The 12601-nt window shown below is 27.0% G+C and overlaps 1 protein-coding gene across 1 annotated transcript; it reads left to right on the top strand.

Moving 5' to 3' along the window:
* The first annotated feature begins 3097 nt into the window (after positions 1–3097).
* On the top strand, positions 3098–8732 carry LOC112687246 (inositol-tetrakisphosphate 1-kinase-like). Its single transcript, XM_025559845.1, has 10 exons — positions 3098–3284; positions 3404–3653; positions 4733–4757; positions 5616–5705; positions 5766–5910; positions 7618–7710; positions 7795–7838; positions 7925–8087; positions 8151–8387; positions 8446–8732. The coding sequence occupies exons 2-10, from the start codon at positions 3550–3552 to the stop codon at positions 8616–8618; spliced, it is 1074 nt and encodes a 357-aa protein (XP_025415630.1). The 5' UTR covers positions 3098–3284; positions 3404–3549; the 3' UTR covers positions 8619–8732.
* The last annotated feature ends 3869 nt before the right edge of the window (positions 8733–12601 follow it).

The following is a 12601-nucleotide window of genomic DNA, read 5'->3' as shown; positions in this document are numbered from 1 at the left end:
GACGTTTGGGAACTATGTACAATTGTTACATATTCTTTCATTATAAATTTTAATACAAGTAGATAATAATAATATATTAGTCGAATATAGGCACAATTTTATTAGAGTTTTTAAAATATTACATAATTTTATATTATAATATGTCTATTTCATTAAACTATTTATAAAGTATAAAACAATTAAAGGTCAAATATTGTCTCGATAGAGTTTTGAAAAAACATATATCGTCATTTTTAAATATTTAAAAATGTCACAAAAAATATAAATTATAATACAAGTATATATCAAGTTAGTGTTAGTGGTAGTTAACATCAGTGCTTGACTTGTGGTGGGACGCAGGGGGATGGAGTACCCCAACTAATTTTTAGAAATTTTAGCGTCCCCCTACTATTATCACGTTATAAATATAACGTTTAACAAGTCTTGGAGACGCTATTTTCTTTAAACTAAACAGAGTCCCCCTTCTTTATTTTTGCTAAATCAAGCACTGGTTAACATAGGCGGTTGTTATAGATTGTGTACATATATATTTCTGAAAAGTAGTAGGACGTTAAAAAATATATATGGTCCACTAGGAACATCAAAAATAGAATGAACGTATATTAGAAAGAAGTTGAAGATAAATAAGCGAACAATAAATATCATTGATTTCACTAAAAAAAATCACTAGAAAAACAATCATAACTGCTCAAAAGATTAGTGATATATATGTAATTTATTGTTACAAATCTTGTACCTTGGCAAGATTAGTATACATAAGTATCAACAACAGTGTAAAAATATACTATTATAAGTATTTTTTTTTTTAATTAAATTTCTTATTAAGCTATTATTTAAATGCATTTTGACAGGAAGTTCTTAATAAAGTTTCTTATCACACAATAAAATTAATTTACACGTGACAGTTTTCCAAAAGTTAATTTTACAGCGCGACACTAGTCGGTTGTACTTTATTAGTTATTATTAATTATTAATCCTGGTCTTATGTATTACATCTCTAAATATTAAAATATACAAGATTTTGAAATAATTATTTATGTATATTTATTACCTGAATTAATAATTAAACGGGTGTTGGTATTTACTTAACGGATAATAGATACACGAAATAGCGTGTCCAGAGGTTAGGCCTGGTAGGCCCGGGACTACTTTGTTTTCAAATAGTTATTAATATTTTTTACATCCTTATTATTTACTTTTTAATATCTATAAATAGGTATTATTAACAAGTCAAACAGAAAGAATTGTGTTGTATTTTATTATATGATAATTTTTTCTAATTCAATTTAAAAATCGTATGAAAATATGTATAGGTACCTATATAAATTTAAACAATTATAACTGGGCCTGTCCTACATTTTGATCCTAGGTATGCTTCTGGATACACGGCCAATGAATATTAAATACGAGTACAAGTCTATAGGTAAAAAAATATCCTTGTATTAAAAACACGGATCTTAATATATTCTTAGGACATGAGTTCTATAATAGCCGTGTATAACCCGACCCCTTTAGTAAATATAGAAAATACAATTTACACACACATGCTCGCTATTATTATTAAACATAATGTAGATCATAAGATCATATAGACAAGGCAACCCGCAGAAATTTTTCTCGAGGGGGGGCAGTGAAAACCACAATTGTATATGGACCATAGAATTACTCTATGATATGGATACATACAACCATGATTAAAACCAATTACCGAATAGTGTTATTGAAAACTGACGAACAATTTTATGTCACCTTATTGAGCCCTCCAAGCAGGACCGTCCCGAAGGGGGATCTTAGAGGGATGTCTCATCACCCCAACGAAAACACCAGTCAGCAGTCGGACTTGTTTCATTATAGCCTAAAAGGACCTTATTTTACTTGCGAAAAATAAATACCTATTATATATTTCGTAATACAGTGTATACACGAATAAAATTTATATAACAACTTATTATACAATATAAAATATTATTATTATATATATAATTAAATTGTCAAGTTCTTAAAAAAGTAAAAATACGACTAGATATAGTTCATTACACTACATTACTTATATTATTCACCCCCCTCTTGATTTTCATCTTCGGGACGGCCCTGCCACCAAGATTGCTTTATAAAATGTAAATAAATGCAATAAATTGCTATACAAATTATTATCTAAAGATGCCCTCCCCTCCGGCACCTCCTGTGGGCGGCCTTCAGGGCCGCATTTAGGGGGGGGGGGGCTGGCTACAACTGCCCCGGACGCTAGTTTTTTAGGGGTGCCAAAATTTTGTGGTTGGAAATTTGCTCACTTGTGAATTATTGAACTTTTAAAATTATTTTGAAATTATTATTAATAATAGTATTATAAATTAATGTTAGTGTATTATGGCTGTTTGGAACTTAAAAAACTATGAACTAATGGATTTATAACAATATAGCTATCAGCGATCAGCGATCCAGAATATTATTAATACACCTAATATTAGTTAATAATATTTGTTGTGAAAATGTCAATAAACATAAATTATTTATAATAATATGGCGTATTATGTTATCATGTGCGGCGTGCAGTAGCGTGCCTAATACACAAAAATAGCATTGATTTTAGAATACCTATCTAAAAGGTTCATGAGGTTCATCTATCCATCTATATTTTCCGTGGGTAGGCCCCTTAGAGGGGCGCCAATTTTTTTTTGCGCAGGAGCGCAAAATGTCTAAATGTGGCACTGGCGGCCTTGCATATTGATCAGTGGTGTAGATACAATATTTTTCTAGGGGGGAGGTGTTTAAGAGTCAATTTATAATATTCTTAGTATATCTTAATACGAGGTCCTATATAATAATACGAGTATTACATTTAAAATTGTATTATTATTATGCCCTGTATTTAATGAAAATGATTTTGTTACTTAATTCTTAATATATACCTTATTATAGTAGGTAAAATGAAAATATAATTTTACTACAATATGTAAATATAAATAAATAATAAATAAATATCATAAAAAAAAAAATCTGGGAGGTTGAAACCCCTTACACCCCCCCCCAATTCCACCCATTGAAACTCCTGATATAGATCGTTAAACTGCACAATATTGTAATATCGAACACACGAATTTTTATCCAGTACACTATACCGCACGCACGCACGTGTGCGCTTGCACACAAACCACATTGACACACACATGTACACAAAGTCTGTACGCGATCGTGATAACTGATAAGATCGAGGAGAAAAAAGTGAAACTACTACCGCCGCCGGTCGACGTTCGTGGTGCTAAAAGCAAACGGGTGCATATCAGGTAACGACGGACTCGCATACGGCAATGTGCGTTAAACGGCCTTGGAACGCGAACTTCATCATTTCCGAACGCGTATTTTTTTATTAAAACAAAATAATACGACTTACGTACTGTAACAGACGATCGGTCCGAAATGACGTACGTATGACTGGCGTGTGTCACCGCTGCATTTGTCCATGGACATGTGAATTGAGCGCACGTGACCAGTGGATCTGTTGCTGACCGACGACGACACTAGTGTGGCTGAGGAGGTATTGTCATTGAGATGACTGACAGCGACAACCACTCGTCGTCCATGGTCATTGGCTACTGGATGTCTGACCGCAAAAGCCAGAAACTCAATTGGATAGAGTTTGGCAAAGTGTGCAGGTGAGAGATCATTGCTGTTGTTGAACTTATTTGGCATTTGGTTACATTTGTTGATTGGTGTATAGGGTTTTTTTCATTCACTCCGATCACTATAGAATCCGGTTTGATACGGTCACTGCCATATATTGCATTAAACTGTAGCGTTTTTTACACATTTAAAAGTAAACATATGATAATGAGATGATAACAAATGTCTTAATTGCCTTATTCAATATGCAACAGTAGTGCAGTACCTAACTGTAACAGTTTGATATTACGTTCTTGAGTGATCTTCTTTATTTTAAATGTTACTTTTGTATTTCCCTTATATATTGCATGTCCTATTTTTTTTTTATTCGTTTTTTTTCTAGTGTACATTTTAATATAAATTTATAAATGTGACAAAATTTCAACTAATAACTAATTTTTTTTTAGCCAATTTCTGTGCATAAAATGATTTTATGGCAAATTTATTGATATATTTAAACAAAAGTTTTGAGTACAAGCCAAAAAAATATTTTTCTAGTATTTTCCTCTGTTATTTATTAATATTTTAATGTTTTAAATACCAAATTTTGTTAGTACATATTGTATTATTGTATTCAATAATTAATTCTATAACGAATTGAATAAGAACTTAATATTTAAAATTCATGTTAAAATATATTTTTTTATGAATCATTTCATTTACATTTATAATAAAACTTTACAAATTATAGATGATTAAAAATATGCTTAAGTAAATAATATTTTATTTTTAGATGATATAAAATAAATAGTTTTATGTATTTAAATAGTTAAAGAGTGAATTTAGTTTTGTTTTGATTTTAACTAATTATAACTAATTATTATTAAAATAAAAATTTTTATAATTTGTTATAATGAATAAAATAGTATATTTTTTATCTCAATAAATAAATAAATACCGGTATTTTTAATTAAAATAATTAGTCACTTAGTCAAATAGATGTACAAATATTATTTAAAATTGTATGAGCATTAAATTTAAATTTGACTATAATTATTTATAATGTTACAAATTTATTAATCTTATATGTAATAGTTTAGATTACTAATAGAAAATATATTTTTATTTGCAGGCAACATGGATATGAATTAGTGAAAGTAAGAAGTTACTAATTTTTTAACTTTTAGTTTTTGTATTTCCAATTTTTCTATGATTTCTAAGTATTTCCCTTAATTGGAGGTTTAGGTTTGTATTAAAATGCTCATATATTTTTAGGAAATATATTTCTATAACTATATTGTGTACAAGTTATTATAATTATTTTATAGTTATATTATTAAATTATAAATATTTTGATTTGTTAGGTTAGCAACCTAGATTTGTTTATAATAATTTGATATGTCTTCTCTCAATACAAATAATGCAATGTAGTGGTGAATACAATTTGTCTACGAGTGTTGCATACTATGACCTATAAGTTATTAAGATTTTAGTTGTAGAAGATAAGTAATACTATTTTAGAACTGAATTATTTCATAGTCACATAACATGATAATGCTACAACTTCAATTTTTTTATTTAAATGAAATTGTATCCAGGCCAACAATTTATAATTATGAGTAGAAAGCATATATTTATAAGTACATTTAAATTTTAGTAATGGTTTAATGATCTTAGTATTAATTATGGCACTTTAATTTTTGTTGTGATAAGAAAATCTGTTAAAAATTAATCCCCGGTTTGAAAAAAAAACCTTTAAAGGGTTAGGTTAGGGTTATATATATTTTTTGTAGATCAAGTTAATCAATTCAAAAATTTAGTAGAATCAAATGTTTTTAATTAAAGGTATTTTTCTTTTGAATAGGCTAGTCCACATTTTATACGAGTTCCAATATTTGTAATTAGTTGTAACATTATTACAACATTTGTTTTAAAATATTAAATTACTGATATTTGTTAAAATTAATTTATAAAAAAAGTATGGTATTGTTATAATATGATATTTTATTTCAAAGTTGGATTTGGATAAGCCATTAGAAGATCAAGGACCATTTGCAGTCATTTTGCATAAACTTACTGAAATAATTGCAAGAAATGATAAACAGGTGTGTTTGCATCAGTAATATGTTTTTTGTATTTTATTAAATTCTTTATTTTATTTTCAGGCAATTCAAATCATTGATAGAATTGAACAGTATATAAAAGATCATCCAAAAGTAATAATTATTGATCCATTAGATAGTGTACGTACCTTGCTTGATCGCTACAAAACATATAATGTCGTGTTGAACACCAGCTTGAACAATATTGGTACACCAATATACAATTATTATTGTAACTAGGTATTTTAAGTTGTCTAAATTATTTTGGTTCATTTACAATATCACACTAAATAGTACCTTGACCTGGGGCAGGGGACTTGTATTGTATTGTAAAATCATATAAAGAATACAGTAATTTAAGAAATGACTTGTTTATTAGTTATAGTTATAGACATGTTTTTGAAATCCTGTATTGTATAAAAATGTTTAGATTATTATGTTATGTTATTAAGAAAAGCTAATTTACTGCTATCTAATAATTTCTAATAGATTTTTCGGGACATCATATTATACTGCAGTTCTTTGAAATCATTATCATTATTTTCTATTATATTTACACATGTCCTTTAGACATGTGTTTTTATAGAATGTGGCTGAAGTTTTGTTGTGTGATTTTTAACAAAACGAGGTCTTTAGTATAATTCCTGACTTATTTAATTTTCTATTGATTTTTTAGAAAATAAAAGAATAAATAATAAAATAATAATAAATCAACATTTATTTATATTAAAGTAAACTTAATGTAGGTTAAATATAAATATAAATAGTGAATAATTTTATAAGTAATAAATTAACTAAATATAGTTGATTTAATAAATATACTACATTTTTATTTTTATTTCATGTTGGCACCAATACAATTGACAATTTACTATTATTATATTTTGAGCTAATGTCTCATAAGCAAATTGATTAGCTAAAATATAAAATGTTGCCAAAATCATTTGGCTTATTGCCACTAATATTTTTAATTTTTATGTTAAGATGATGTGAATTTAATTTTTTTTAAAAAATAAATTGCTGTTTTATCCAATCAATTTTACTATTCAAAAATTGTAATTCAATTGTTAGTTTTATGTTTGTTTATATATATCATAAAGTTGGAAATAAATATTAGAATATATATATGTATAAAATATAAAAACACTTTAGAGTATAATAAAACTTTTGAGGATGCTAAAATCACTTATGTTATCTTTGTTTTACAAATGTACAATATAGCAAATATGTGCCTAGTAGAACTAATTTTGTGTTGTTAAGTTTAATATTAGAAGATAGAATTGACCTATTATCAAAGTTTAAAGAAAAAACATTATATAATATATATATAACATATTATGTTTTCTTTTAAGTTTTCTACCATATTTAAATTGTTAAACGAGTTATGAATTTTTTAAATATTAATATTATACATAATCATAATTTGCTTAGAAATTAAATAATCGTTAAAAAAACCTTTGAGAAAACAGATGATGTTCTTCCTTTCAAGTTCAGTATTTATATATATAATTCTATGGCAGTTATTGATTTACTCTAATATTAAAGGTAAAATTTATTCTACCGAATAAAGATTTTTTATGTTGCATGCTTGTAAGATGGAAACAGACCAGTAAATGTGGTATTCTCTTAACATTCATGATATATATTGACAAAAATAAAAAGTTGATATTTAATAAATTGTCTAACAAAAAGTTAACTTGCTTATTTAAATATTGTAACTGTATTCACAAATGTTCATTGTATACTTAATAATTTCAAATGTATACAATTACCATCATAATGTATCCCAGTCAAGGGTCTTATCTTGTCCAAGATTATTTTAGGTTATTAACAATTTTATAGTAATTTTATTTATAATACTTGATAAATTATTTAATATTTAATTTTAACTGTGTTTGCCTATTGTATATATTAGATGTTTTTACACCAACATTTGTGGAAATTCTATCAACGGATGTGAAAGAAAATATCAAAAAGCTGAAAAATGCTGGAGTTACCTTTCCATTTAGTAAGCTAGTAATATATTAATATTTATGAAAACGATTATGAATTATGAACGACTTATGAATAATGATGAATATTGTTATTTTAGTTTGTAAGCCCTTTGTAGCACAAGGAACAACTTACTGTCATCAGGTAATTTATTAAATTAAAAATTAAATATTTATAACTATAAACAAAAAGTATACACAAAAATATGAATATATTTATTTTTTTTACAGATGTCTGTAATTTTCAATGAACGTGGTGTAGCTGATTGTAAACCTCCATGTGTTGCTCAGTCGTTCATTAATCATAATGCAATTTTGTATAAACTTTATGTTGTGGGAGATCATTATCAAATGGTTGAGAGGCCATCGTTAAAAAATTTTTATTCATCAAATGGTAAAATATTTATTTATAAATTTGCAGTCAATATTTAATATTTCCTTTAATTTGTTTTATTAGAAGATCGAGATACTATAACTTTTGACAGTCACTCTGTGTCAAAATCAGATTCAAGTAGTGAACTTAGTGTACTTGATCCATCTGAAAGTGCCAAAAGATCTTCTGTGGATCCAATAAAATTACATTCTATTGTTAAAACTCTGGGTAGTTACTTAAACATGTCTCTATATGGAGTTGATATTGTAGTTGAAAATGATTCTAATCGGCATGCAATTATTGATATTAATGCATATCCTGGTAAATTTTTCTATTTGTTATGAAAATTAATTAAAATCTAATGTTATGGTGAATTTAGGTTATGATGGATTCCCAGACTTTTTCGGTAAACTCATAGACTGTGTGGTGTCACGACGTGCTCAATCGTTGTGCTCTAAAGCATATTTTGAAGACTCTGGATTTGATACTAGTGATTCAAGCGACGATAAGAAATCTCGTGCAAAATTAAATTCAATTAATCAATATAATTAAAACTGATCAATTAAATGTTGTCTAAGAAATGTATACTCATTTATTGTCTAAATTTTATATATTTGTCAATCTGATTTTTAAATCTGATAAGTTAAATGTATTCATTTATATTCATATGTGCTAATTTTTTTAAGTGTTCTTAAAATATTATTCTATTAATCTAAACTGTTCATTATGTAAGAGAATATTAAGATCGTAAAGAATCTTGGAAAAAATAATTGATAATATTTTTATACAAATTATATTTATAGTAAAATAATAAAATTTGAATATGTTTACAACAACAATTCAATATATATATATATTTTTTTAATTAGTTGATAAAATATTTTGTATTAAGTAATCAAAGAATAATCGCTTGCCGACCTTGCAAGATTATTTATTTTTACAACTGCTAATTTTGTTACTGATTTTGCATTGTTAAATTTTATTTCGTATATCCATTGGTATGTTTAAATTCCTACTCTATCACAGTCAATTATTTAATTGTTTACATTTGGAGTAATTATTTGAATTTACTATGTAATAAGTATAATTATAACTTACATCAGTATGATGTTTGTACAGGATTTAAGTCGTTTAATATAATTTTTGCAAAATCAAATTTAACTGAATAAATATATTAATACGTACATCTTATGATCATTAATGTTAAAACCTAACAATATATTCAGTTGTCTAAAGTTTGTGTTTTTAGATTCACATAATCATAAAAAACTAAAAAGCTTAATTACTTATTTAACTATTAAATAAAAAATAAGTGTTTTCTTAATTATTTTATATCATCTATGGAACTAAAACTTATCAGATATATGAATGATATGAATATCGTTATGATGTTATGTTAATATTATTATGTCAATATTATCATTATATTAATTTGATGTTTCTGAATAGTGAGTCTATGGTCAATTAGAAAAAAAAAAGTCAGAATAAATTTATCATTAGTTATAAGTAGAGCCCGAATTTATATGCATTTAAAAAGTGTCAAATATGATGTAAATATGCAATTATATGCATTATGTTACACTTTATAAAATGTGATTTTTTTTTAAAAACCACACTTTTTTACCAAATAAAATTCTAAATATTTTATTAAAACCAAAAAAAAAAATGTGATAATAACCACTGCTTCATATTTCAAATCATATAAATCAATCTAAAACTTTTAGGAAACTTAAAAACGAGAATACAAATAAAAAAAAACAACTAATAATAAATATTTTAGATCATTTGAAGTTACCTACTGTCAGAAAACTAATAGAAAACTTAAAAAAAATTCAAATCTTAAAATACTATTTTTTAAACGTAATACTTATCATGACTATTAGTGCTCTATTCGAGGTGATTACAAAATTAACTGTAAATTAAAATAGTTAATTTATTAAATACCCATTAAATATGCATTTATGAATAAATATGCAATGACCCTCGAAATATGCAAAATATGCAATATAAAATTTGGTGTTTAAATTCGGTGAGATATGAATCGTGGACATTTCAAACCTCCATAGACGTGTACACACTTAGTACAAACATGCAAATGCATATAAATCCGGGCTCTAGTTATAAGTTAGTGATTACAATACTCTTAATTATGATACACGCATGGTTAGACTTAAAATTATGATTCAATTGTAATGAAAAAGTACTGAATGCAACAAACAAGATTAATAAGACTATATATTTTTATCTACATTATTCACTATGGTACTTACTTAACATTTTCCATTGTAATAGCGTTACTCGAAATTAAAACCAAACCATAAAAAAATTCTTGACAGACTGTTATTAAATTATAGCCTAATTACTACCTACAGTTGACAGAAGCAATTCAAATTGGTCTACATTTCTCGTCGTCGTTGGATATTGATTACATAAGTACACATTTGTTATTTCTATAATCTTGGGATGGAAAGGTCCTACACCGAGGCGTCCCTACAATTGTATATGTAGTGTAGTGTTTCCTTCAATATTGACTAAGGTCAATTAAAAACTATAGTTAGCACATTATTGAAATATTTGTAATCACTCTTACAATAATTTTCACTATATTCGTCTTATTCCTTTTATCAGTTTTCTAAGCAATGTTAAGTAGAAAAATTGTAAACCCCAACGTGTTACCATCAAATTTGTCGATGACGTGGGCGTGAAATCGTCGAGTGAACGAATATGTGACGGTGCAGGTTTTCGAATTCGCCGCTCCGCGGTCCGAAAGTCAACGCGCGATTGTTAGGCCACTGCGGCTTATATTTTCATTCACAATCGTGCCTAGTGGTTAGATAGGCGAAGAGAGATGAAGCTTCGTGTCAAAGCTGTACACCTTATAAGCATTTGCAATAGGGAAATGGTAACGTTGATGCAGGGGAGTATTTTAGAGGAGGGGTGAAGGGCGATCGTCCCTTCTGAATCTGTATTTAAGAAATTGATTATATGTGAGATACGTATATATTTTAAAATTTTTTAATGTGGATTATTTTATAACGAAATTAAATTACGCGTGGCTGTGAATACAGAATTGGGCATTTTGTTGGGTCCATACTTAGTGAAAAATCAAATAAAACACAAACGTTACTTTCAAAACACAGACAGGTGTTAAAAAAGAACTACACAAAAGTCGATTCTAAGTGGATCCGGCATTAGATTAAAAAAAAACCACAAATATTAAAGATCCACCTGATTTAAATATTACTAAATATTTTACTTGTAAATGTTGAGCTTGAATTAAAGAAAAAATTTGAGTCCCCCCTAGAAGTAAGTCTAAATACGCCCTTGCGTTAATATCCATCGGTGCACGCTCGACATGCGTGCACACAGCTCACCAGAGGTGGATCGGCCGCGGCCTATCGGGGATTTGGGAGTTTTCCCGGCGGACACGGCCGTAATTCAACGACCGTGAGTCTATCTACTTTTACCATTCTCCCGCAATGAAATGTTTTCCCGATCCACCCTTGCAGCTTACTATTGATTGGGTCGAAGGCTTAAAAAACACGTTCATCATAACGTGTATATTATATATTGTATTATGTATTACGCGTATATTATATATTAGATAGTTATATCGATTACCAAGTATATTTGTTGCTTTATATGGTAGGTACATAATTTTTTTAAAAGTCTCGATTTCGCGTGTTTATGTCATTCTCGTCCTGAGGTGAACTTAAGGTTTTTTTTTATGTGACTTTTGTTCTTATTTATTATTTTACTGCAACATTTATTTACTAAGAATAATGTGTACTTACATCATAGGCGCAACTAGGATTTTATTATTGGGGGGGGGGTTATTTTTTATTTTTATTTTATATCGATTTGTTTAATGACCTATTTTTTAATTTGTATTTGTGTTTATTATATTAAGGATGGATAAATATTTGTGAGGCTAGATAAATTGTACCTGTAAATTGTATCTCATTAATTATCTGGGGAATCTAAAATGCCCTTCACAGACCACCTGGATTTGAAAATACAACGTTGGTAATGTTCATATACTTCAATAGCATTTTAAACTGTATTTAATCATATAGGTATTTTATATTTTATTCATACATAGGTATAAAATTCAAAGTTAATTTAGTTATCACGAATTCTATTATTGAATAGTAGTTCAACGTTTTTTTTCACAAAAATTGTTAGTTAAAACTTAAAAGCTTCTATTCATTATAAAATATAATATTAACAATTGTATCATTATAATTAAGAATTTATGAGTTAAACAATGATATACATAATATTATACATATATAGAATGATAAATTAGAATAATCAGACAACATATCTAGTATATGTTAATTATTAATAATTAATCGAAAACATATAATAGGTATTAAAAGTAAAGTTACCATTTTGTGAATATTTTATATTTATTTTCCGTATATAAATATAAAAATACTAAAAGTAAAGTAAGAAGAAAAGAAATCAATAATAAAGACATTTTCGATTTGCTCTGGTGCTATATATAAAAGACAATTACCATTTCGAGTTAT

Source organism: Sipha flava, unplaced genomic scaffold (genome assembly GCF_003268045.1).
Source record: "Sipha flava isolate LNK unplaced genomic scaffold, YSA_version1 338_pilon_pilon, whole genome shotgun sequence".
Taxonomy (NCBI): Eukaryota; Metazoa; Arthropoda; class Insecta; order Hemiptera; family Aphididae; genus Sipha; species Sipha flava.
This window is presented reverse-complemented; position numbering and strand designations above follow the sequence as displayed.